General features: G+C 40.3%; 1 protein-coding gene across 2 annotated transcripts; it reads left to right on the forward strand.

The window, feature by feature from the left end:
* Positions 1-2,270: 2,270 nt before the first annotated feature.
* Positions 2,271-19,222, forward strand: slc25a25b (solute carrier family 25 member 25b). 2 transcript variants are annotated; one of them, XM_041193380.1, is made up of 11 exons: positions 2,271-2,429; positions 4,865-4,991; positions 5,183-5,270; positions 6,498-6,533; positions 6,892-7,003; positions 9,298-9,456; positions 13,638-13,790; positions 14,046-14,153; positions 14,274-14,441; positions 14,636-14,786; positions 15,716-19,222. In XM_041193380.1, the coding sequence occupies exons 1-11, from the start codon at positions 2,271-2,273 to the stop codon at positions 15,898-15,900; spliced, it is 1,446 nt and encodes a 481-aa protein (XP_041049314.1). In that variant the 3' UTR covers positions 15,901-19,222. The 2 variants fall into 2 exon arrangements, with proteins under 2 accessions (XP_041049314.1, XP_041049313.1); XM_041193379.1 differs by lacking the exon at positions 6,498-6,533.
* Positions 19,223-27,856: the final 8,634 nt, after the last annotated feature.

Here is a 27,856-nt window from a genome sequence, read left to right on the forward strand (position 1 = left end):
AAGAAATGTGTAGAAATGGTACAGACCTGAGCCAAAATACTGCAGATGCTGGAAATCCTGAGATAAAAACAAAATGCTGGAAATACTCAGCAGGTCTGGCAACATTTGTGGAAAGAGAAACAGAGTTAACGTTTTGAGTCCATGTGACTTGAAGAAGATTCATGCGGACTCGAATTGTTAACTCTGTTTCTCTCTCCATAGATGCTGCCAGACCTACTGAGTTCTTCCAGCATGTTCTGTTTATATTATAGACCTAAGCCAAGGCCTATTTGGCTTCTTGGGGGTCTCTGATATTGCCAACTAAAGATATGACTGGAAAACAATAGAATCACCTACCTGGCTCCTTGAGTTCACAATTTTGATTACTTTTTCCAGCAGCAGAATCGTAGTCCCAGTATTTCAACTTTGATTTGCTACCAGGAGGAGGGAGCTGCATTAAACTCAAGGTGGCAGCTTATGACATCCAAATTAAAAAAGCACCAGTTTAAAACCAACTCACGTTTTACTCAAGAGATCCACAGATATACACTTAAAGCAGGAATTGCCATTGATAAAAGTGAGCCCCATCATTGTTTTACTTTTCTTTTCATTCTTTAGCTGAAAACCCCTAACTTCAGTTATGCAAGGATTCAAGTCAGGTACTGTCCTGTTCTCTATGGCTCATTGAGCCATTGGGGTTCTTTTGGTTTTTTGCTAAGTTTTATGGTCACCGTTTTCACCATATCCTTAAGACGAGGCCATTGGCCTCATTACTTCTTCTCTGGCTTTCTTCAAACCTCCCACCTCTTAGTCCGCATCTCAATGTTATCCAACCATCTGGTTTTTCCTCCTGTACTATTTTTGCCTTCACTTTATCCTTAAATTGATGCCAGGACAAGGCTGTTTATCTTGTCATGATAAATGTGTGTTTGCAGCCTAGGGGCAATGTTGATCTATTTGGTCCCAAGGCACAGTCATTACTGCTTTGGAACAGCCCACTCTACAGTACCCAACACTGAGGTTCCATTGCACAGTGCTATTACATCACTCAATCATTGGGAAAATGCTAGAGAGTCCATTATTAAGGAAGAACTAGCAAGACATTTAGAAAAGCTTAACACAATCAGAGTCAACATGGTTTTGTGAAAGCGAAATCATGTTTGACAAATTTGCTAGAGTTCTTTGAGGATATAACAAGCAGAGTTGATAAAGGGGAACCGGTAGATGTAGTGTATTTGGATTTCCAGAAAGCATTTGATAAGGCGCCACAGAAAAGGTTATTGCACAAGATAAAAGCTCATGGTATTGGGGGTAATGTATTAGTATGGATTGAGGATTGGTTAACAAGCAGAAGACAGAGTCGGCATTAAAGGGTCTTTTTCAGGTTGGAAAGGTGTAACTAGTGGAGTGCCACAAGGATCATTCCTAGGGCCTCAATTATTTAATATATATATTAATGACTTGGAGGAGAGGGCAGAGTGTAATGTATCCAAATTTGCTGCTGATACAGAAATAGATGGGAGGGCAGTTGTGATGAGGGCATAATCTCCAAGGGAATATAGACGGGTTGAGTGAGTGGGCAAAACTTGGCAGATGGAGTTTAATGTAGGAAAATGGGGTCGCTTCCAAGGCCAAACATTTTTTCATTTTAGTGGAGTTCAAGTGTACATTTTGAAATAGTGTGCACAATTGGTTATATGAAAGTTCATGGTATCTTTAAAATGTAATATCTTGAACTATTTGAACTTGTAACAGCACTTATGTTGATGGACTTTATTCATTTGCGTATGTTTGAACGTCAATGTGCTCCTTGCAAAACTCTGGAGAATTGCCAGACAAATTAATGATCAATATGCAATCAATACTTTACTGGCCAGTATGCATCATTGAATCAGGTATGTTTAATGTAATATAAAACAAAGTATTACATTTTGTAACAACAGTTTGTCTTCAAGTGCGTTTTAGATATTTTTCTGAAAGTGAGTTGAGAATCCTTGGTTACTAATCCACAGCAAGACTTAACTTGAGTGGCTATATTAAGTTTGTAGATCTGTGCTTGTGACTGGTGAGAATGCCGGGTGTCATGAGACTGCGTAGACAGGAAGGGCAGAGGAAACTGATCTCTGTTATAAAAATGACGTAGATAACTTCCAGTAATACGATCTTCAGTCAGCCGGCATTTCAGCAGTGCCTCAGTAGTGGCTGCTTAAGTGTAATAATTTTTAATTTATTTATTATTGATACATCTGAATTTGTAAAGAATTAAACTTTTGACATAAAATCCAGTCAATATGCTGTGCCTATGTTTAACTGTACCAGTACTGGATAGTTTGGAAAGAGAATTTGAATACTTTGAATCAGGACGGCTGCCTGCTGAGCTAAAATCTTTGTTCAAGCTCAGCCTTTTCATCCCTTCGCAGGAGTTATCAACCTATCGTCAGTGGAGACAGGTAATTCGTAATGCAGTCTGAAGTATTTCGGTCTTGTTTGTACCTAATAATTTCAGGTGTTTTGTAGGATTTTTAACTTTTAGGAATCCTGTGCTATTTGATGGCTGTTCAGAAGACACTTCCCTAGATTTCTAAATGTTCAACATTCCAGCAATAATCGGCTGCTTTCTGAATGACTCACCGTGTACTAGCTGTGGGGATGGGATAGGCTAAAGTCTCCCACTTACAAATTCCTGTTAATGTCAATAGTTTTATACCAGTTACTGGAAGCTGACTGATAATATCACAGCAAAGACTCCTTTTTCTTTCTGGTCTCTTCCCAAAGCACTACAACTCAAAAAAAATAGAATTCTGAGTGGGTGGTTAGACTTGCAACTTACAACGTGCATTACAGTGCATTATTTTGTTCTTATCTCATGTCGTCTTTTGTGGCTGTAAGAGGTTGGTGTTACTGTTAAAATGTTAATGTTGCAATATTGCAACCTTGCTGGATTTGCATATTTTATTAAGGATTACTTTGTAGTCAAGGCAATACTGGAAATTTGAAAAATAAATATTGAGAAGACCCAGCAGGTCTTCCACAGCAAGTTAACTTTGTATCTGGAACCTTACCTCACCAGAATTGTAGCATCTGAGCTGAAACTTCCAAAATTTCATTCACTACTGAGGATTTCAAACCATGAGCATTAGGATTCCTCTCAGATTATCATTTTTAATGAGGTTTTTAAATAAATGATTAGCCAAGCAAACATTCAATATACTAAAGATATATAAATGCTTTCCAATGCATGCACTGGCCCAGGCTTCTTATAACCATCACATGTTACTTTCTTAGAAGTCTAGCAGTGAAATAGCTTATTGAACCTTGGAGAATGAATCTGCTTTTACCATGTCAATAGTACAGGTTGCAGGGCTATATTTGGCCCTGCTTGTAGATATTGACTGTCCCATCAATATCTTAATGGGAAGCATTTTAAAGAAAGGGTCCTCTTTTTCCACAGTGTCCCATGCTGTTTCCTGTTCAAAAAGACAGGCAAGCAACCCTTGCAGGGTATGTCTTGCTCTAATGCATTACTTCAAGGTTTGCGCTCAGCACATTGTCTGAGTGGTTGAATTTGAGTTTGCTGTATAGAACACAATGGAGAATTCCTTCCTACTAATCCCACTGCATATACAATGTTGAGACTACACAATTTTGGAGTCCAGGGTGACTTACCCACCTCCATTATGATCTTTATTTATCAGATCCAGCTTTGTACATGTACATTTGTTTTGAAATGGGGAGCTACAAAACCTTAATTATAGTATATATGATGTTAGTAATGGAGTGAATAGTTAGCTGTCTGGTTTGCCGAGGCAGTTCTGCTTATTATCAGCTGACATTGCAATTCAGCTTGGTGAGGAACCTGATCCCCACATACAAAATTTTTATTGGAACTTGACCTTTAGTATTAGGTGTAGTGTAATCACAACCCTAACTATTTAAAAGTCATGCTCCAAAGTGCATCTTGATAATGTATATTTGAGGGTGGGAAGGAAATAAAATCTCTGCTGTGATTCTTGGATTTTTTTATGGCATAGAAGGAGGCTGTTTAGCTTATGCTTGAGTCAAGTGTGGAAGAACCATTAAGTTAAACATATGCTTTTTGTTCATTGTAGTACCAGGCAATTATATATTGTGACAAATCTTAAAAGTAGCAATGGAATGCTTACCCTTCGCATTTCAATGCTTTCCATTTAAGAAAAAAAACAGTACAAATATACACTGCACTAGATGCCTGCATGAATGGCTTGAGTATGAGGTGACCAAATTCCATTAATGGTGATCTTAGCTACGTTGGAAAAGGTCAGCTTGTTACACTTTTTTTTTAAAAAAGCAAATTGCTCAGACAACATGAGTTTTAAATTATAACCTGTAGCCCCTTCATTGCAGGCAAATGTTCAGGTATGGGTAGAGTTTGCATTTGATGAAGACACAGAATATCTTTACGTTCTAAGCATAGATTGTTATTTTTATAGTCTGTATGATGGACCAACAGTTTTAATTTGTCTGAGCTGTTGTCAAGATGAATTATAGAAAAGTCTGTAATATCTGGTATTTGTGAATTAGTACTTCAGAAACCTGCTTACACAAAAGAAAGACCCTTTGTACCACAGGACCTTGAGAAAAAAATCTGTAAATTAGGCATTGAACAAAATTATAATTATAATGAAAGTGATCACACACAAATCCCTTTGTATCTGACTTTAAGGGATGTTATTTAGTCAATAAGCACTCGCAAATGGCAGATGTACAGACTTTGATCCTCCCCTTCAAGATTGAATTACCCACACCAAAAGGCATGGGGATGTGATGGGTTTTTCGTGAAAAATGTTTCACATCATTCCCATTCCTCTATTGTCTGTAAAATATTTATTTTGTCTTTTTAAAACAGAAAGTTGTAAAAGCTGGTGACAAAGACTGTGATGGCCAACTGGATTTCGAAGAATTTGTTCATTATTTAAAAGACCATGAGAAGAAGCTCCGACTGGTTTTCAAAAGCCTGGATAAAAAAAATGATGGTAAGAACTAAATTGTCAGCACAATCTAAAAATGCACACAGTTAAGTGAATTCCAAATTCTAGCTTAAATCTCAAACACTGCAGTGCAGCATTGTTGTCTAAGGCTTGTAGTATGGCCCGGTAAGAAATATATCCACAGATTTAATCGTGTTAAGCAGAGAGTGCAGTAAGAATTTTTCTTGATTTTTCAGGTAAAATTGATGCACAAGAAATCATGCAGTCGCTGCGTGACCTTGGAGTGCACATTTCAGAGCAGCAGGCAGAAAAGATCCTGAAACGGTGAGTCGTGTTACTTAGATGAGCAGTCATTTTTTTAGTCACTCATTATAAATGTCCTGCACCATTATTACCAATTTGTGAAGTTTTCCTTTGAAACTTCCTGCCCCTCTATTTAGGAATTTCTGTGCAATTATAGAGTTTATTTCTTCCCTTTTCCATACCCTGGTCATACACCAGATCTTGTTTGGGTGGAGGTACATGAGGACTGCCTTGTAAAGATGCATCCTTTCATTTTTCATCTATATGGCATATGGCCTTGACTTTAGAGCCTCCCCATGCATTAGGAATAAAAATGGAACTTTGTAAAATTAGGATCAATCGTGAATCCTTCCACTCAGTAGCTGGTACTTGAGTACGGAATGCTACTGCACAGGCTCCAGCTGAATGCGTTCTGACGTCTCCCACCTCTTACCCCTGGAAATCTTTGGCCTTGTAATTATGCTGATGCATCTGTCTGAAGCTGTTTTTTTCTGCATTAATTTTAAACAAATTCGTATTCTTATGAAAATAACAATAGAATTTCAATTTTCTTTCATATTCTCGTGTCCCACGATTGTCTCTTTTTGAAACTTTTTTGACAGGATTGGCCAACACGTTAAGAGAGAATGCTCTGAGCCTTATTTGGCACTCCCTTATGTTATTTAGCCAATTGACACGGTCTGCAATACTAATTTTTTTCCCCAGAGTAAAGATACGCCACATTCATGTCACCTGCCCCTGAGATTGTATCCTCTGCAGGGTACTTGTGACTTTTATAGTTGGGTGACATCCCTACAGTAGTTTGTGAGAAAATGATCTAGTAACCCTGCAAAATACAAGTTGCCACCAGAATCACAGAACTGTTAGTGTAGAAGGAGGCCATTCGGCCCATCATGTCTGCACCAGCCCTTTGAGCATTCTAACTTAGTCCCATTCACCTGCCTTTTCCCTGTAAACCTGCACATTGTTTCTACTCCAGCAATCATCCAATGCCCTCTTGAGTGCCTCAACTGAACCTGCCTCCATGGAGGTGATATTGGGGCAGAAAGAACTTTTAAACATTTGTGAATGTGTTTTTTTAAAAAAAAAAAGAATATTGGGATAGTAGCTTTGCCTAGGAAAGATTGTGCAGTTTGTAGTGACGGGGATGAGGTGGTGTAGCAAAGTGTATTTGTTCTATGCCCTCTGTTAAATGTACAAAATACTTTATCTGTGCTGTTTTCTGCATCTTTTGCTTTCTGTCTTCAGAATTTGGAGAGGGCACCTCTGGGGCCCTATTGTATAGTAAGTACCAGTGTATGCCTGTCTACTTTCTCTATCTGCTCTCCTTCATAGAAATTATTAACACACATTTGTTTCCATCTTGTGCAGCTTCACCCTTCCCTGATTTGTAAAATAGGTTTGAATAATTATCCTTGCACAAACTCATGAGCCTATAATGCTAGTTAGTTACATGCTGATAAACCTTCACCTCCTATTCCTGCAACAACAGCTTATAATATAAAATTCTAATGTTTTAAAATATTGGATTCTACCACGTATATGTAGATTATAACTGTTGCATTAAATGGTAGAGTTTGTATATGTAGCAACCACAACTTAACTTCATGCTTTTGTTGTCTTGCTCTGCTTTTTTTAACAGTATGGATAAAAATGGAACAATGACAATTGACTGGAACGAGTGGCGAGATTATCACCTTCTACATCCAGCGGACAACATTCCTGAAATAATCCTGTACTGGAAGCACTCCACAGTAAGTCCAGCACGTAGTGTATTGAGAATGACTACCTGAGATTAGCTAGCTGTAGCTGAATGTTTTGACAGCTCCTACACCCCTGATCCAATGTCTTGTTCTTAACTTCTGCACATGTGCTCCAAGTGAGCATGGCACAAGCCTGTAATAAAATCAGTAGTGGAAAATAAACACTTGAGATATCCATTAATGTTCAGGACTAACTCATTCTCAGTTAGCATTCATTAGTACATTGTGTTGGAGCAGAAACATTTGCCCTGTGGATTTCATAATTGAACTTGTGTAAGAAGAATACTCTAGGAAGTATTTGGAATGACGTTAAACCTACATAACTCATTGGTTGGGGCAAAGCCGGAATAGTTAACTTTTTTACTTTAGGAACAATGTTGATGTGGAAAGGTTGCAGAAGAGATTCACTAAGACAACCCCAGGGATGAGAATAGGCTTTAGATATGAAGAGGGATTAAAGAAACTGGGTTCTTTGCATTGGAACAAAAATAGTTGAGATCGGATAGAGGTGTTCGAAATTGAAATTTTTGCTGAGGTAAATAGAGGGGAAATTATTTCTGGTGATCAGTATTTGATAACTAGAAGGTGTAAACCGAAGAGCATCACCAAAAGAATGAAGGGAGAGTGTGGGAGGTATTTTTACTCAAGATTTGTTAGGAAAAAGAATGCCCCTGAAAATATGTTGGTGGAAGCAAAATCTTTACTAGCTTATAATATGGGAATGGATAATATTTGATTGAAAAAGGTATAATGTATGGGCTAAAGGCAAGGGAATGAAACTAAGGGAAAAGGTATTTCAGAGGGCCAGCACAGATACAATGGACAGAATGGCTGCCTGTGTGCTGTAAATTTTGAGGTGGGTTTCATTTGCTTTTCCTTCTCTGGCTTCATGCCCTTGTGTAGCTTAATCTAGACCAGCTGAGCTTTTTCCTCTTTCAGTCCTAGTAACTTAAATAGCGCAGGCAGATTGTTCTGGTTTTTCACTGGAATGAGCTGGTGGCTCAAATTGATTGGAATTTTTGGCTTTGACTTTTTACTTTTGATAACATCACTTGCTCACGTAACTGAGTCCATGAACTAATACTTGGTGACAGGTCAATGTCAGATGTCACAATTTGACATGTATATCTTTTAGCAATATGTTTGCATGAAGTGACCTCATAACCTACCAGATAGAAGTCAAAAGGAAGGTAACTATTGGCATGTACAAATTGGCACCATACCTCAGCAATAATATAGCATGTTTAAGGTAACATTGGAAAAACCTGTGTTCACATTTTTTAAAAATGAATGGATCCTGGAACCCAGTGCCTCATGCAAATTTTATATTGGGTAGTATCAAACTTGCTTTTGATTGGATACAATGCGTAGTCTTTCTTTTGTGAAAGATTTAGTTAAAACAGATGTATTACCGTGAACTTAATTGTCTTTTGATTTGGTAAGGGATGGGTTGTCTGAATAGAGTGAAAGTTGACTGAAAAATATAGAACTTTTGAGCATGTTTTAAATGTGTGAATTGCACCACAATTATGTTACAAGCAAATTGGGTTACAGGTATTATTCTACACACCAAGTACTAACACACCAAGGCACACCTGGGCAATATGCTATTTTTGATGGGGGAGGAGGGCTTACTATATCTAAGCCACTCTTGCTGGTGATTAAATTCCAATAACTAGGTTTATGCAGCAAATCTATTTGCTGTTTAAAATAGTGTTTATTTAAAATTGTAATTCCCAGATCAAAATTTTATTAATTATTGGTATTTTGCAATTGTGATCAGGATCATTGTGTTCCTGTAGATGGTGGTGATCGGTACATTACATGAGACTTGGCAACTTAAAATTGTTATCCTTGTTTCATAATAAGGGAGATGTTTGAAATGTAAAATTCCATTGTAGCCTAGTTTAAATATTAATTATTTAGAATGTAATACTAGTAAATGTACCCTGGTAAATGTACCCTGACTCATCAATTAGTGTGCAGCAACAGTTTCCTTGCTCAGCAGTTGAATTGAGCAACAGATCTGATTTAAATAACCTTTGGATATCAGCAGATGGATTTAAAGTTTGCACCAGAAAATCTTTGAGATCATGTTGCTTCCATCTTACTTGAAATAAAGCTATCTTGAAATCAATAAAATTATTAGTTTGGGTACAGGTATTCTCCATTTATTAACTGAAAAGATTGTTACATCGATTACTGCCGTATTTATACATGGGTTTATTTTGAAACCAGTGCCTAGCTGTAGGAAGTAAAAAAAAAGCCTCAACTTGTGGTTTCAGATCTTTGATGTGGGTGAGAGTTTAACAATTCCAGACGAGTTCACAGAGGAGGAAAAGCAAACTGGGATGTGGTGGCGACAGTTGGTAGCGGGAGGAGGTGCGGGTGCTGTGTCCAGAACATGCACTGCTCCACTTGATCGGCTCAAGGTACTCATGCAGGTGAGTTTCCCACTTGTTTCATTTTGTTGTAAGTGTCAAGTATTTAATTCTAACAACCCAGGTTGCTGGGTCTGCAGCCCTCTGATGCCTCACCTCCTCAATCTGTAATCTCATGGCCTTGCGTATTCCCCCACTCTACCATTACTATCAAGCCAGGGGATCAACCCTGGTTCCATGCAGAGTGCAAGAGGGCATTCCAGGAGCAGAACCAGGCATACCTAAAAATGAGATGTCGACCTGGTGATAACACAGGACTACTTGCATGCCAAACAGCATAAGCAGCAAGTGATAGACAGAGCTAAGCAATCCCACAACCAATGGATCAAATCTAAGTTCTACAGTTCTACCACATCCAGCTATGAATGGTGCTGGATAATTAACCTCATTGGAGGAGGCGGCTCCACAAGTATCCCCACCTCAACGATGGGGGAGCCCAGCACATCATTGCAAAAGATAAGGCTGAAGCATTTGCTACAGTCTTCAATCAGAAGTGCCAAGTGGATGATCTATCTCAGCCTTCTAAGGAGGTCCCCAGCGTCACAGATGCCAGTCTTCAGCCAATTCGATTCAATCCACGTGATTTCAAAAAACGGCTGAAACCACTGGATACTGCAAAGGCTATGGGCCCTGACAATATTCTGGCAATAGTACTGAAGACTTGGATAGTTACCACCCCATCAATCTACTCTCGATCATCAGTAAAGTAAGGGAAAGGGCCATCAACAGTGATATGAAACTGCACTTGCTTAGTAATAACCTGCTCATGTCGCCCAGTTTGGGTTCCGCCAGGGCCACTCAGCTCCTGACCTCATTACAGCCTTGGCTCAAACATGGACAAAAGAGCTGAACTCACGAAGTGAGGTGAGAGTGACTGCCCTTGATATCAAGGCCACATTAGACCGGGCGTGGCATCAAGGAGCCCCCACAAAACTGGAGGCAATGGGAATTGGAGAAAACTCTCCACTGGTTGAAGTCATACCTAACACAAAGGAAGATAGTTGTGGTTGTTGGAGGTTAGTCATCTTGGCTCCAGGACATCGCTGCAGGAGTTCCTCAGGGTCATAGGGCCAATCATCTTCAGCTGTTTCATCAATGACCTTCCTTCCATCGTAAGGTCAGAAGTGGGGATGTTCGCTGATGATTGCAGAGTGTTCACCATTTGAAACCCCTCAGATACTGAAGGAGTCCATGTCCAAATGCAACAAGACCTGGATAATATCCAAGATTGAGCTGACAAACGGCAAGTAATGTTCGCACCACACAAACGTCAAGTAATGACCATCTCCAACAAGATAGAATCCAAGCATCACCCCTTGATGTTCAATGGCATTACCATCACTGAATCCCACGCTATCAACATCCTGGGGGTTACCATTGACCAGAAACTGAACTGGACTAGCCATATAAATACTGTGGCTACAAGAACAGGTCAGAGGCTAGGAATCATGTGACGAGTAACTCATCTTCTGACCCCCCCAAAGCCTGCCCACCATCTACAAGGCACAAGTTAGGAGTGTGGAATACTACCCCTTGCCTGGATGAGTGCGGCTCCCACAACACTCAAGAAGCTTGACACCACCCAGGACAAAGCAACCTGCTTGATTGGCACCACATCCACAAACATTCACTCCCCCCACCTCTGACACCCAGTAGCAGCAGTGTGTACCATCTACAAGATGTACTACAGGAATTCACCAAAATTCCTAGACGGCACCTTCCAAACCTACAATCACTACCATCTAGAAGGACAAGGGCAGCAGATAGATGGGAACACCACCACCTGGAAGTTCCCTCCAAGTCACTCACCATCCTGACTTGGAAATATATCGCTTTTCCTTCACTGTCACTGAGTCAAAAACCTGGAACCCCCTCCCTAACAGCACTGTGGGTGTACCTACACCACATGGACTTCAGCAGTTCAAGATGGCAGCTCACCACCACCTTCTCAAGAGCAACTATGGATGGGCAATAAATGCTGGCCCAGCCAGCGAAGCCCACATCCTGTGAAGAATAATTTTTTAAAAATGGCTTTTTAAAAATTTTTGAGTTAATATGTGTGCAATATTGACTGGTGCATTTACCCATTGAGCAGTTGGGATCGCTCAGGAATTGGATAGCCACAGGGTTGTTTCTTTCTCTCCTTTCTTCTGAGTGTATTTGATCCTGTGGGGTTGCCATTACCCAGGCAATTTTCATATATGGACATTATCAGCAAGTGTCAACAAGCTGTTCAATCACACGAGGCTCAACCTCATCCTGCCCCACACTTCAACAAGGGTCCCTGAATAGCAATCAGGTGAAGGAACCAGGGCTGATGGGTTTTGCTCTCGCTCTCACTCTCACCCCTATCTGTAAAGTACTGAAGTCGGTTGCCACACCTTTGTCACGCTAGACGAGATCAGCTAACTTAGTAAAAACAAGCCATTTGCAGGAGAAACTGAGTAAACCATTAGTAACAGTTAACCTGGGTTACTCTTTGTCCTAACAGTCAGATGTTGGAACAACCAATGTTGTATTGGGAAGTATGGCTATGCCTGTAGGAAATTTAGAGGGAATATGCATAACTCCTCCCTGAGTTTGTAACTTAACACACTTCACACAAGTGGATTAATTTGAAGGTTAAGGGCATGATCCCTTCATCTATCATTTTCCTATTTTAAAAGTAGAAGGGAAGAACTGATGGAATATAGAACATTTTAATGCAGTTTTGACCATCATAAGTAACATGCTGAAGGTTTTCTTTAAAAAGACTCATGTCTTCCCAAATGCAGGAATTGTAAAGCAGAAATAACATCTCGGTTCATTTTCACAAATCTGTCTACCAGGTCAGTGGGATATAAATCAATAGGTGGAATTGTTTTGGTTTTGGCTCAGTAATGGCTTTTCTGCTTTGCTGTACATAAAATGTTAAGAAGGTGCAAGTCTCTGTAAACTTGGCTAATGACTTTTTCTCTAAATGCTGCAGTGGAACAAAGAGAGGTTTGAGTTTTAAAAAAAAGTTGAGGTTGAGTTGGCATTCTTCCATCAAAATTAAAGTAAATTGACTTGATTGCCTAACCCTAGGAGGGTTCTTAGCAGAAATAATTGCACAACTGATTGATATGTTAATCAGTAGTCAGTTTTTTGTAACAGTCCAACTCTATTATGTGGTTTCTCCTTCAAAACTTAATTATTAGTAAATGACTGCAAAGGATTGAATTTTGGTATAAAACTAACTTTGTCCCCTTTTTAATGCTTCTGAGGGCAGAATCTTATCAACAATGTTCTTGTACTCTGTATAATATTTGCCTTGGCTTTAAGGCTTTAATATATCTATAGCATGTTTACATATGGAGCAGAGCAGGGATCAGTGCAGACTCGATGGGCCAAAGGGCCTTTTTCTGTGCTGTAGACCTCTGACTTTTTTTTGTTAAAAGCATTAATTTCTCATGTAGGAATAAAGTAACTGAGTATAAAATGCTCTTCATCTTCACAAAACACAGGTTCTTTACAGTAACACTTTATTTCATTAAAATTGAGCCACCGACATGTCTTGTGCCAATAACTGATACTTGGTGCATCAATGAGATTGCCTTAATTTTCAATATTTGTCCAAGGGTTTTGAATATTTGGGGTATGTTTCTGGGGATTTAACCTTCTTGATTAGTGTCAACAGGCCATTTGATTACTCTTGGCGCTATCTTGCTCATTACACACACTTATAACTGGGCTCATGATGGGTACCAAATAGAACCCTTGACTCTTTGTTCCATTATCTGAAACCCAGGTGTTGAGAATGAGTCGGTCCCCTCACTAGTACCATATGTGAAAAACCTAACTTGGGATGGGCTGGGGATCAAGCTTCACAACCTTGGTCTACATGACTCAGGTAATCACACTAGATAAATTTCCTGAGTGGAGAAGCAGTGCTGAATTAAGATGAAACTTTATGAAGAAATTTAGATAGCACAAGATTAGCAGTGCTAATTATGTAGCCTGGTTATGTGGTGGGGAGAGGCAGAGAGAGAATGTGTGTTTTTCAAGCTGCTAATGATCATTTTAATTCATGGCACTTGATGATAAAACAAAAAAAAAATTCCAATCCTTATCCCATGTTTCCAATAGCTGAAGTATATACACTGCTCACGTAGGGCATGATAACTGGTAAATGAAGACAACTTTCATGTGTTCTTACTAAACAGGTTCATGCTTCCAAATCGAACAATATGTGCATTGCAGGAGGATTTAGCCACATGATTAAAGAAGGAGGATTCCGGTCTCTGTGGAGAGGAAATGGAATCAATGCAATCAAAATTGCACCCGAGTCTGCACTGAAATTCATGGCATATGAGCAGGTGAGATAGATCATAGTCATAAATTGGAATTTGGTCAAAAATGAAATTATCAATAGTTTTACTGACTCCATTTTTGACTTATTCTGTTGTATTAAATGTGATCTAATTAAAAGTTAAAGTGATGAATCCAGTCAGACTAAGAAGAGAGCATTTAAAAAAAATGTTGACAGTGAGGAAATTTGAATAAGCATTATTTGCCTGATATTTACACAGTTCAATGTGGCCATTATTTTAATTGCAAACATTCTTTTGCAGATTAAGAGATTAATTGGTAGTGACCAGCAGCCTTTGGGAATTCAGGAGAGATTGATTGCAGGGTCACTAGCTGGACTAATTGCACAGAGTACAATCTACCCAATGGAGGTAACAGGACTTAATTTGGAGTTATAATCTCCATAGCAATTTACACTTCTTCAATCTTTAAAAAAAATACCATTTTCTATTTGTGCTTCTGGCTATAACTCTGGGTATTGCTCACATTAGGTGTTAAAGACAAGATTGGCGCTGCGGAAAACTGGACAGTATTCAGGAATGCTTGACTGTGCAAAGCACATATTTAAGAAGGAGGGAGTTACAGCCTTTTACAAAGGCTATGTTCCTAATATGCTGGGCATCATCCCTTATGCTGGAATAGACTTGGCTATTTATGAGGTGAGTTTTCCAACTTTCAGGATTCCTTTTAAGATTTAAAAAAAAATAGCTGATTGTAGGACTTATTTTTGTTACTGCGTTTGCATTTCCCTTTTTTTTTGTTACAAGGAAGCTCTTGCCTTACACTGCAGTTGAGGTTCATTTCTAATTATATGTATGTTAAGCTGATTGGAAATGTTTTTGTTTTTCTTTAGACTTTGAAGAATTCCTGGTTGCAGCGCTATGCCATTGACAGTGTGGATCCTGGGGTGTTTGTTCTCTTGGCTTGTGGCACCGTCTCGAGCACATGTGGACAGTTAGCTAGTTACCCATTAGCACTTGTCAGGACACGAATGCAGGCGCAAGGTAACTCCCTCTACAATGGGAAGATCCACTTTGATTTTCCTCGTGAAGGGCGGGAGAAATTTAGTTTTCAGTTGATAAGTCGGTCACCTTTTAGAATGGATTGTTTGTCAGTGAGAAACTGACACATAAAAAACATTGTGCATTGGACAGAGTTCAATCCATAAAGTCTGTAGCTGGTTTGCTGTTTGCAGCAAGGATTGGAAGAGCATTTGGTCGATCTGTTCCCAAAGAGACTTCTGTGTATTCTGCATAAACTCCGACTTGCTGAATACCAGTATAAGTCACTGTGAATTTAACCAAACACGACACCTGAATGAAACTGTTTTTGTGATTTCCCCCCCCCCCACCGCTTGTCTTTCCTTCTATTCTGAAGACACTGATTTTTGCTGGGGTATATTTTTGAAAATTGCTGCAGGCCTGTTGCACTCTTACAAGAGGCAATTCACGTGGGAGCCTACAGGATGAGTGTTTTTTTTTTCTCAGAGCCAAGCCTGATCCCATCCTTGTGCTCATTGGTACAGAGAATCAGCCAGCGTTCACAACTTTGATTGTTAGCGCGTGATTTCAGGGAGCTGAAGGCTCATTGTAGCACTCTAAACTGTTGTCCCAGATGACATCAGCAAGCCCTGCTCAGAGCAGGGTTTGCATCTGGGACCCTCCTGTTCTGTTGTTTGTTAGTTTCTAATAGTGCGTTTACCTAATCAGCAATTGGGGGGAGATCCTCGATGACGTTTTAATTAATATTTCCAGTAACATTTTATTAATACAATGGTAGGATATGTTTCACAGTATTAGATTTGAAATCCATCTTAGATCATCTTTTGGTCTGCAGCTGCGTTCTGCTATTGGGTTTGTTTCTTGAATAATCTATAATTCAAATAGTTATTTGCCTTAAATAATTATCCATTTATTTTCCCTTTTTTTTAAAGCTACCACTGAAGGAGCACCCCAGCACACAATGCTTGGACTCTTCAGGCACATTCTGAGCACGGAAGGAGCAACTGGACTGTACCGGGGTTTAGCACCAAATTTCATGAAAGTTATTCCTGCTGTGAGCATTAGCTACGTAGTGTATGAAAACCTGAAGATGACCCTCGGTGTCACATCACGATGAGACTTAGAAAAGTGACTTGAAGCTGTTTAATCTTGGGTGATCACCCTGAGGTTTTAACCATCTCATTCTGTGAATGTCATAAAACACTAGTTATTTAAGGACAATGGGGAAGAGGGTTAAAGGGACCATTCCCCAACTCATCAGCAGATTTATTTTCTGATTAGCCTTTCATTTTTGTCAAAAGCTGTATAATTAAGTCTGAATCTTTGATGGAGCCATTTTGTGCAGCGTTATCACCATTTCAGCTCATCAGATGAATCATCAATCATTCAAAGGCCACATGGAGCTTCTTAATTGTTTAATGACATGATTGCAAATATCCATGTAGAAATTGCTGTTGGCAGTAATAGAGGGTGAATGCTTTCACAGCCTTATGATATTCTGCCAGCTGATTTAACAGTGGCACTGTCCTAATTTTAAAATAAGTGGGTTAACGTTACTGTTAAACAGTAAATAGAGCAATATCATGGGAATGCTTTTTAAGTATTCATCCACTAGTATTGCCAATCATCATTGGTATCTTGAAGTCAAGAAACAAAATCATTTTTTTTTAAATGAGCAAGTTTGCATCTGTGAAGAATCCTAATTTCCACAATCCTATGTAATGTGGCCTTGGGTTCCCCTCTGATTTGTAATTGACATGCACAACTGGAAAGTTCCAGAAAGGATTCTGATTTCCTTGTTAATTTTGGGGACAAAAGCAAAGTCATTCTTTTGACCCACTTGCACATTTCCTGACGTTCATTACCAGCTGAGTTAGTTTTATTACAGTGTCTGGTTTTATCATATAGTTCAGGTGTCAACTGGGTATTTATGTTATTTATTGTTTACAAGTTTTGAAAAGGCTTAAAATCTGTGATAATGGAGGCTTAATCTTCTGGTGAAGGAACCAAATATTAGGTCCATATAAGATTCTGTTAGACCATCATGAGTGAAGTCAAACCCAGTGATGGCCATTGAAGTTTGTCAGAAATCTCCTTCACTATTTGCTGTGCAGGTGGTCAACTATTATCTTATAGAAACCTTAAATGACCGTCTTACATTTAGAAAGGGGTTAAATTATTTATTTTTATACACCTTGCAGTGCTAACCAGATATTTATTAATAAATGTGACCTAAATGAGGACAGTGTGTGTGTGTGTTGCTGTCATTTGCACGTCCTATAAATTAGCTGTTTTGTATGGGTTTTAAAGCTTTTCAAAAGCCCTTTCTAATGTGTGGAGGCAATGGTTAACATTAGTATCAGTTATTAGTCTTTTTTGTTCATTCCAGACCTTTTTTGGCTGAGATGAGGAATGAAAGGAACAAAAGCACATGTACTGCACAGGCCTGTTTACTCCTTTGGGGATAACATTTTCCAATGTAGCATATTTCTGCAGCAGACTTCTGAGTAAAGTAGTTGAAAGGGTGGAAGTTATAAGGCCACAACTTCAGTTCAAACATAATCACAAAGATGAGCCACTTTATTAATATTGTTTCAGTAATTTAAAATGAAGGCATCTAACATTCTGACCATTTATGAAAAAAGTAGCAAATCTGAGCTGGCAAACTTTACTATTTTAAGACAGTCTGAGAGTCATCATAGCTTTCATGCAAACTACAAAATGGGAATGACTGTCTCTCACCTGGTGAAAGGCCCAAGGCACCTTGTAGACCGGTACTGCAAATGTACTCTTGCCTATCTTAGATTTTGTGTTGTTAGGCCTGATCAATTACAGTCTGCTTTGATTAGAAAAGCTTTTTTTTTAAGAGGGTGGTGAGTGGGAGGCAAATGCCTGGTGGAAGAAGGCAAGGTGATTTGAAAGTGTTGAAGGATGTTGCAAACCCCTGGGTGTGGGGGGAGTGGGGGGTGTGGGTATATGCACAGAGCTTGATGAAATTTCATGGTGAGGTGGGGCCTGCAGGATTTGGGGACCAGAAACCATATCTATCTGGTGAAATGTCACTTTCAGCAGTTGTCTTGGGCTCCTTTAGCAAGACTTGTCCTTGTGCATTTGTATGTGATCAGAACTGGGAGGGTTGAGGAGCATGTGGTTTGTGCTATACTTGAGCAAAAAAATCTGTATAGCTCAACTGTTAAGTGTTGTTTTAGCAGCAGCAGGTTGAAAGTCTTGTGCTGATTCTGTTTTTAAAAAAGGACAGTTTTCTGAACTAACTTGCTCTTCGCTGACTGAACAACCTTTTTACAAGATATCATTTTAGACCTACAAACTGAAAATCTTATTCACATGTCTAATATTGGCTAGTATGTGTTGTAAGCTGAGTTTTTGAGGCGTTTTCTTTCTCCCATCTAATTTATGTATTTATTTTGGAAGCTTGTGAAAAGTAAATTGTGTGTAACTTTAGTTGTAACTGTTTTTGTAATCACTAAACTTAAAAAGATCTGACCTAGAGCATGGCTTGGTCTCTGCCTTGTCCAGCGTGTTTCTGTTCTAGCTGTTTATGCACAGAATTAACGGGGTGTGAAACTGCTGCCCTTCAACGTTCTGTGAAGTGAACAGGACACTCACCCCATTTATTTTGTTTAAAAAAAAACACTTCCTACTGGTACAGTGCTGCACTCTGGAAGTGGGCTATAGATTGTCTGCAAAAAAAAATCACAGACAATCTTCTTGATCTGATGCGCAGCCCTGGAATCTGCACTGTTTACACTTTTTTGGAGGAGGGGATCAAGGGAATGAAGTGGCTTTGTTTTACATGGGTGATTTACTTCACAAACATGTAGTCAGATTTAATAAAATGATATTTTACTGGGACCAGAAGGTGTTTTTCTTTTGGAAGGTAATTTCATGTTGTGAATCAGTTGATCATGTGAATGCAGTTTTTTTTTAAATGTATGAAAGCTTTTTTTAAAAAAATACATTTAATAAAAGCAAGACCTATTGATCAATGGAGGTGGCCCAGGGTCTGTAAACTGTGGATATTGGTTTGTTCTCAAAGCCTTACAGCGTTAAAAGTGCCTCTGCAGATCCTGACGTATGTGTTTTCCCTGTTTGGGGACTGTGCTGTGAGCCCTCTTCTATTGGTGCAGTATCTCCAGAGAACAGGTCCAAATGTCCTGTAATGCTGCCGTTTAGCTCAACCCTTTATTTCTTAACTGAGTTAAGGTCACTGTTTATTCTGGGATTTCACAGTGGAACCTGATTTGCCAAAGGCAGCCTGTAATTAATTTCTTAAATTATGAAATGCAAGCCGTGCAGAATCAATGCAATCTGTGTTTTGTGTTCCTGTTTGTGTTGCAGAGTAAGACTGATAAATTGACCCTTTATGTACTTACGTTCAGATAGGGAACAGTCTTCTAATAAAGTAATTTCTATGCGAATAAACTTTGTTGGTGTCTTTCTGCTATGTTTGTATAAAGTGTCTACCAGAGCATGCCGTAATGTGAAAAATGCACTGAATTGTATAGACCAGAATGTCCCAGATTTGACCCCCAATCTGACGAGTTAGCAAATTGCCTTTGGTGCTTTTGCACTAGAATAGGGAGGGGGAAACAATTGGCCAGAATTTCTGCTCTTGAGGGCACCACTTTTTGAGTGGGAACTTGATCACAGAATTGTTACAGCACAGAAAGAGGACATTTGGCCCATCGTGTCTCTTCCGGCTTTCTGATTGAGTGACACACCTAGTGCCATTCCCTGGCCTTCTCCCCCCCAATCCTTCACACTCTTCCTTTTCAGATAACAGCTTAATTTATTGCTGAATGCTTGAATTGAGCCAGCCCACTATCAAACAGTGCATTCCAGACCCTAACCACTCGGTGTAAAAAAAAATGTTTCTCTTCGTATCGCTTTTTTGCCCCTATTACTAATTACTTTAAAATTGTGCCCTCGTTCCTGATCCTTTCCTTTCATGAGTGGGAACAGCTTCTTCCTAACTACTCTGTCCAGGTGCTTCGTGATTTTGAATATCTCTTCTCAGTTGTCTTTTCTCAAAGGAAAACAGTCCTAACTTCTCCAATCTATCTTCATAACTGAAGTTTCTCATCCCTGGAATCATTCTTGTGAAACTTTATCTGCAACCTCTCTAATGCCTTCATATCCTTACTAAAGTGCAGTGCCCAGAACTGGATGCAATACTCCAGCTGGGGCTGAGCTGGTGACTTATACAAATTCAACATTACCTCCTTGCTATAATACTCTCTGCCCCTATTAATAAAGCCCAGGATACACTATGCTTTATTAGTTGCTATGTCAACCTTCAATGATTTATGTTCATATACACCCCATTCCCTTTGCTCCTGCACTCCTTTGAGTTGAATCCTTTATTTTATGTTGTCTCTCCATGTTCTTCCCACCAAGATGAATTATTTCACACTTCTCTGCATTGAACTTCATCTGCCACCTGTCCACCCATTCCACCAACTTGCCTATGTCCCTTTGACGTTCTACACTATCCTCCTCACAGTTCACAATGCTTCCAAGTTTTGTATTGTCTGCGAACTTTGAAATTGTGCCCTGTACACCAAGGTCTAGGTGGTCATTAATATGTCAGGAAAAGCAAGGGTCCCAAAAGCAGGATTTCCCTGGGGAACTACCACAAACCTTCCTTCAGCACAAAAATAACATCCATCAACCACTATTGTTTCCAGTCATTCAGCCAATTCCGTATCCATGTTGCTACTGTCCCTTTTATTCCATGAACTGAACTTCTTTTGCAAGCCTGTTGTGTGAAATTGTATCAAATGCCGTTGGAAAGTCCATATACACCACACAACATCATTGCCCTTATCAACCCTATCTGTTACTTCTTCAAAAAACAAGTTAGCTAAACACTGTTCCTTTAAGAAATCCATGCTGGCTTTACTTAATTAACCCACGTTTGTGCACATGACTATTAATATTGACCTGAATTGATTGTCGGAGTTTCCCCACCACTAAAGTTAAACTGACTACTGGCCTGTATTTGCTGGGCTTATCTTTACACCCTTTTTTTGAACAATGTTCAAACATTGTCTGATGTCTGCAATTCTCCTTTCTGAGGGAATATACCTTAACCATATCTGAATCATCTCTCTTTTGAAGGTAGCCCGTTGATCATCTACTGATTTTGCTGCCGTTAGATTCCAATTTATTCGGCCCAGTTCCGTTCTTACTCCATTAATGTTGGTTTTCTCCCAGTTAATTTTTCTTACTCTGGATTGCACTTTGTCCTTTTCCATACAGCCTAAACCTTTAATACAATGACCACTGTCCCCTAAATGTTCTCCTACTGACACTAGATCCACTTGGCCCCCTAATTTACAAGAACCAGGTCCAACAGCACCTCCTTCCTTATTGGACTGGAAACATACTGCTGAAAGAGGTTGTCCTGAACAATATGAACTCTTGCCCCTCTGTCCTTTACATTAATACTAACCCAGTTTACATTTGGATAATTAAAATCCCTCATAAGCACTCAATAATATTTGCACCTCTGATTTCTTTGCAAATTTGTTCCTCTACATCCTCCCACTAGTTTGTGGCCTATAGACTACAATTAGCAATGTAATTGCATGTTTTTTATTCCTGAGCTCTAGCCAAATAGATTTCTGTCCTTGATCCCTCTAGGATATCCATTTTCTCTAGCATTGCAATGCTGTCCTTCATCAATACTGCCACTCTTCCTCATTTTCTTCCTTTCCTATCTTTCCTGGATACCTTGTATCCAAGGATATTTAACACCCAGTCCTGTTCTTTGAGCCAGGTCTCTTACAGCCATAACATCATATTTCATGGCAATCTGCACCTGTAACTCACCAGTCTTATTTACCACGCTCTGAGCATTCACATACATGCACAGTAACCCTGATTTAGACTCTATTACTGTCTTTCTTTGACAACTATTAACATTATTTCCTATTCTAGTGCTATCTATCTCTCCAAGTATTCTGTGTCCCTTGGTATTCTTCTCTCATATTATCTCCTGGTTCCTGCACCCCTGCCGAGTTAGTTTTAACCATCCCCAACAGTACTGGCAAAATGCTCCGCAAGGAGCTCTGTTCTGGCTCTGTTCAGGTGCAACCAGTCTGGCCTGTTCAAGTCCCAATCTCATAAGAATCTAAAATCCTCCCTCCTGCCCCATCTTTCCAGTCACACATTCATCTGTCTTAACCTCCCATTTCAGTACTCACTTGCGTGTGGCACTAGGAGGAAACTGGAGGTTACTAATTTTGAGATCTACCTAGCTAATTTTCTACCTAGCTCCCTAAATTCAGACTGCAGGACCATGTCGCTCTTTCTACCTGTTTGATTGGTGCCAATTAATGTGGAACACAACTGGCTGTTCAGCTACCTCCTCCACAGCCAGGCCCCCCCACCCCCCCTCAGTGCTCTGTAATCGCAGGTGAATTTGCCTTTCAAATGATGACAGGATCAGGTTCACTTAAATAGTTTGTAGAAACTTACTGCAGACTCAGTTGTGAAAAATGACTACTGGGGTGGGTGGTGGTGGTGGTTGGGGGGGGCGGGGGGGTGTTGGGGGAGAGAGGAGGAAGAGAGATAGTGTTACTGGAGGGTGACCAGCATGTGAGGACTGTAACAGCATCAGCTGTGCCTCAGTGGGTAGCACTTTTACCTCTGAGTTCAAGTCACACTCCAGAGATTTGAGCACAAAATCTAGAATGACACGCTTGTGCACTATTGAAGGAATGCTACGTTGTTGGAAGTTCAGGCTTTCAGGTTAGACGTTAAGCTGAGGCTCCATTTTTAAAAATTCTTTGGGATGTAGCCCAACCCTAACTGCCCTTGAGCTGAGTGGCATGTTAGGTCATTTCAGAGAGCAATTAAGAGTCAACCTCATTACTGTGGATCTGGAGTCACATGTAGGCTAGACCAGATAAGAATGGAAGATCTCCCTCCCTAAAGCGGCATTAGTGAATCGGGTGGGTTTTTACAACAATTGATGATGGTTGTCATGGTCACTGTTACTGAGGCTAGATTTCAATTCCAGATTTTATTAATTTAGCTTAAACTCCATCAGTTGCTGTGTTGGGATTTGAACCCATGTCCCGAGTATCCTGGGCCTCTGGATTATTAGTCCAGTGATGTTAGCACCACGCTGCTCACTTCCCCCTCAGATAAACATGAAAGAGCCCAGGACACTGTTTCAGGAAGAGCAGTGAGTTTTCCCTGTTGTCCATGTCAATATTAAACCCGGAACCAACATCATTCGACACATTATTTAACTGGGATCTTGCTGTACACAAATTTGTCACCATATTTCCTACATTGCTGTGGTAACTACACTTCAAAAATAGTATCTTATTGGCTGTAAAGTGCTTTGGAACTTCCTGAGGTTGTGAAAGGTGCCATAGAAATTCAAGTCTGTCTTTGATCTGTTGCCTATTTTTACCCCAATAGCATTAGTTTATGCAGGTCTCCAATTTTATTCCCCCCATAGGAACATAGGACTTAGGAGCAGGAATAGGTTATTCAGTCCCTCAAGCCTGCTCCACCATTCCATAAGATCAGGCTGATCTGGTTGTGGTCTCAAGTCCACTTTCCTATCTGCCCCAAAACTCCTGACTGCCTTGTCTTATCAAAAATCTGTCTAACTCAGCCTTGAATAAATTCAATGACCCAGCCTCCACTGTTTTCTGGGGAAGAGAATTCCACATCCTGATGACTCTGAGAGAAAATATTTCTCCTCATCTCCATCTTAATTGGGAGACCACTTATTCTTAAACTGCTTCCCCTATTTTATACACTCCTGCAAGAGGAAACATCCTCCTGTTATCAGCCCTATCAAGTCCTCTCAGGGTCTTATATGTTTCAATAAGATCACCTCTCATTCTTCTAAACTCCAACGGGTACAGGCCCAACCTCCTCAGCCTTTCTTCATAGGATAAGTCCCTCATCCCAGGAATGAGTCAAGTGAACCTTCTCTGAACTGCTTCTAACGCGATTATATTTTTTTTCAAATAATGAAGCCAAAACTGTACACATTATTCCAGCTGTGGTCTCACCAAGGCCCTGTACGACTTCAGTAAAGCTTCCCTACTTTTATATTTCATTCCCTTTGCAATAAACACCAACGTTCCTTTTGCCTTCCAACTGACTCTGATCTCTGAATTCCATTCGTCTGCTCCACTGCTTCAAGTTTAGTATCAAGTGCAACTTCGACCAATTTGAATTCAATTTCTGAATCCAAGTCATTAATGTAAATTAGAAACACTTGTCAATGAGTGAGAGGGCTTTTTTGATGAGGAGCATAAGAATTGCTGAATTTTTTTAAAAAAAGACCAATGTGCATCTCCCTTACCTGCCATCCTGGTATGCCTATAACGAAACAATAATGGAGTTGATGTCCAGCCACAGCAATAGTTCTATCAATGAGTCTACAATAGACACCAACATCAGGCGAGGAAAACCCCTAGTGGTGAAGATCTTTGGGAACTGCAGGTCCAAATTTCACCCCAAGCGTGTTGTGCCCATTACATGTCTTGGGCCAGATATTCGTGGAGCCGTGGAGAACCTTGTGGACCTTCAAAATGGGAGGCTCCTGGATTTGAAAGCCCTGCCCTCATTTCTGACATCCCATTTTCACCAGTAGGGGACAGGTATGACCCACATGAGGGAAATCTGAACTCAGCAGGGCCATTTGAACTCTGAGCTGAGTTCAAACTGACCCCATTTTCGCTATAGCAAGAGCCTTAACCCACACTGTGGGGTCATGAATTTTTTTAGTAGATGTAAATGCTCATCAAGGGTGGATAAGGCCTTTAGAACTGTCAAGCTGTGAAGTTATTTAAGCCCCCAACCCTTTAAAAAAAATGCTGCCTGTGTCAGTGAGTGTTAAAAAAATCTGTCCCAGCAAATTCAACAGCTATTTGTTGACATTTCACCCAGGGTTTTCATTATGTCATTATCTCAGCAGAGGCTCCTAAATTCACAGTTTAATTGACAGCTCAAAGAGATTATTAAAGGATTAAAAACAAAAAACTGTGGATGCTGGAAATCCAAAGCAAAAACAGAATTACCTGGAAAAACTCAATAGGTCTGGCAGCATTGGCGGAGAAGAAAAAAGTTGACGTTTCGAGTCCTCATGACCCTTCGACAGAACTGAGTGAATTTTAGGAAAGGGGTGAAATATAAACTGGTTTAAGATGGGGGGGGCGGTGGGGGGAGAAGTATGGGGGGTGGTGGTGTGGTTGTAGGGACAAGCAAGCAGTGATAGGAGCAGATAATCAAAAGATGTCACAGACAAAAGAACAAAAGAACACAGAGGTGTTGAAGGTGGTGATATTATCTAAACGAATGTGCTAATTAAGAATGGATGGTAGAGCACTCAAGGTACAGCTCTTGTGGGGGTGTGAAGCAGCATTTCACTTGCATTTCCCCCAACTTAGTCTACTGCATTCGTTGCTCCCAATGTGGTCTCCTCTACATTGGAGAGACCAAACGTAAACTGGGCGACCGCTTTGCAGAACACCTGCGGTCTGTCCACAAGAATGACCCAAACCTCCCTGTCGCTTGCCATTTTAACATTCCACCCTGCTCTCTTGCCCACATGTCTGTCCTTGGCTTGCTGCATTGTTCCAGTGAAGCCCAACACAAACTGGAGGAACAGCATCTCATCTTCCGACTAGGCACTTTACAGCCTTCCGGACTGAATATTGAATTCAACAACTTTAGATCTTGACCTGCCTCCTCCATCCCCACCCCCTTTCTGTTTCTTCCCCCTTCCTTTTGTTTTTTCCAATAATTTATATAGATTTTTCTTTTCCCACCTATTTCCATTATTTTTAAATCTTTTATGCCCTGCTAGCCTTTCCCCCCCACCCCCAATAGAGCTGTACTTTGAGTGCCCTACCATCCAGTCTTAATTAGCACATTCGTTTAGATAATATCACCACCTTCAACACCTCTGTGTTCTTTTGTTCTTTTGTCTGTGACATCTTTTGATTATCTGCTCCTATCACTGCTTGCTTGTCCCTACAACCACACCACCGCCCCCCACTTCTCTCCCCCCACCAACTTAAACCAGCTTATATTTCACCCCTTTCCTAAGATTCACTTAGTTCTGTTGAAGGGTCATGAGGACTCGATACATCGATTCTTTTCTTCTCCGCCGACGCTGCCAGACCTGCTGAGTTTTTCCAGGTAATTCTGTTTTTGTTTTTTATTAAAGGATTAGCTGTTGTAGATGCAGGCTCATGAATACAAGCCTGTTTGTTTATAAAGGATTAAATTCTTGAGGAGGTTTAAAGGTTTAGAATGGGCCATTCATAAATTGGATTATTTTATCTAGTGTTGGCTATAATAGGCATTTAGATCTTTGTTTAATTCTCAACTTGGGTCCTGAGGTCTGCCATGGTGGATACTGGGTGAGTTGGCATGGAGGGTGTAAGAGCAAAGGGTGGTGGACAAAAGTTAGCATGAGTTGGCATTAAGTTGTCACAGGGCTGTAAGGAGACATGGGGGAGCATGAGTTGGCATGGGAGTATAGGGGTGGTGTGAGATGTGGGTGGTGGGGGTGTGATGGAGTTGGGGGTGGGGTGTGGGTTAGAGGCTCTAAAATTTGAGGAAACAACTGGGACAAAGTCCCAGAGAGCGGAAGCGGGTTTTTAACCAGCCCACCTCGGCACTCAGCAGCCCACGCGGCTGCCTTCGGTCTGTGATTGGTGGGGGTGTGGTGGGACTGCCTCTGTCTCCAACAGCACCTCGCCTTTGGAGCGAAAATCGGGTCTGACGGGTACCTTCTCCCAAGGAGGGTGCAGTGAGTTGGTAACTTCCCTGACTTGTGCTGCCCATCTCAGAGTGAAAATCCTGCCTCATGTACCCAACTGCTCACATACAATACCCTAAAACGTTAGTTCCTGAGATAAATGTATCTAACTTGCTTTTGAATGAATCAATGCTAACCGTTTTCCACCATCCGCTCAAGGGGCTTTTTTCGTAGGTTAACCACTGTCTCGCTGACTCTGTGTTTCCACAAATTATTTTAAATAACCTCCCCCAGCATGGGCTGTAAACTCAGCTTCTAAATAATACTTTCAAAAAAACTATTCTCTCCAAACAAGCAGAGAAAGGTTGATAAATGGGTGAAAATAGAATGGCAATTTGCAGAATCACGGTGCCTTATAATGAGATTACAAATCAGTGGAATGGGGATACCTATTAAAAAATTAATCTGAACCTTGCAGCCTGAGGAATTGGAATTCAGACAATATATACTGAAACTGCTTTTCAAAATGGAGCCTGTTGCTTCTACATACTGAGCCTGTCAGTATTTGAGAAGATGGGTGAATGGTTTGAAAGCCTCTTTTGTTGGGGGGAACAATTCTGATGAATCTCACCCAAAACATTAACCCAATGTTCTCCTTCTGCTTTTCTCTTCAAACGCTGTCAGGCCTGCCTGAATTACATTTTATTTTGGCTTTCCAGCATTAACAGCTTTGCACTTAATCTCGGATCAGGTTTCATTTGGACAAAGAGAGTGAAACTCATGATCTTGAGCTCATTGTGAATGTTTTGAATCAACTGCTGTTTTGCAGAGATAAGCCCAACTGGTATTTTTCTGTTGGAAGTTTAGTGAGATTGTCTTATCTCCTGGCAAAACCTCAAGAACTTGTCCTAACGGTAAATCCATTGATCAGCCCAAAGGTTTGGTTCATGTTATTCTGCTGGGCACAAATTGGCAAATCATACCCACTCAATTATTTTTAAATTGTTTCAAGTTTTTGGATAAAGCTAAAGAATACATCTTTTAAAAATGTCCTAGAAATATTTGAGCAAAATGTGAGCATTGCAATACAGAATGGAAGGCCATTCGGCCCATTGTGGTTGTGCCAGCTTTTTAAAAGAGCTATTCAATTAGCCCCACTGCCCTCTCCCCAGAGCGCTAATTCCGTGTTCAAAGAATCTGCTACCACCACCCATTCAGGCAGTGCATTCCAGATCATCGTAACTAGGGATGGGCAATAAATGCTGGTCCAGACAGCAAAGCCCAAATCCCGTGAATGAATTTTTTAAAA

This window comes from Carcharodon carcharias, chromosome 8, assembly GCF_017639515.1.
Source record: "Carcharodon carcharias isolate sCarCar2 chromosome 8, sCarCar2.pri, whole genome shotgun sequence".
NCBI classification, from domain to species: Eukaryota; Metazoa; Chordata; class Chondrichthyes; order Lamniformes; family Lamnidae; genus Carcharodon; species Carcharodon carcharias.

Coding starts and splice junctions, on each gene's coding strand:
- slc25a25b (XM_041193380.1), top strand. CDS start 2,271: ATGCTGTGCCTATGTTTAACTGTACCAGTACTGGATAGTTTGGAAAGA. Junction 5,271..6,497: donor GCAGAAAAGATCCTGAAACG/GTGAGTCGTGTT, acceptor TTCTGTCTTCAG/AATTTGGAGAGGGCACCTCT. Junction 13,791..14,045: donor AATTCATGGCATATGAGCAG/GTGAGATAGATC, acceptor ATTCTTTTGCAG/ATTAAGAGATTAATTGGTAG.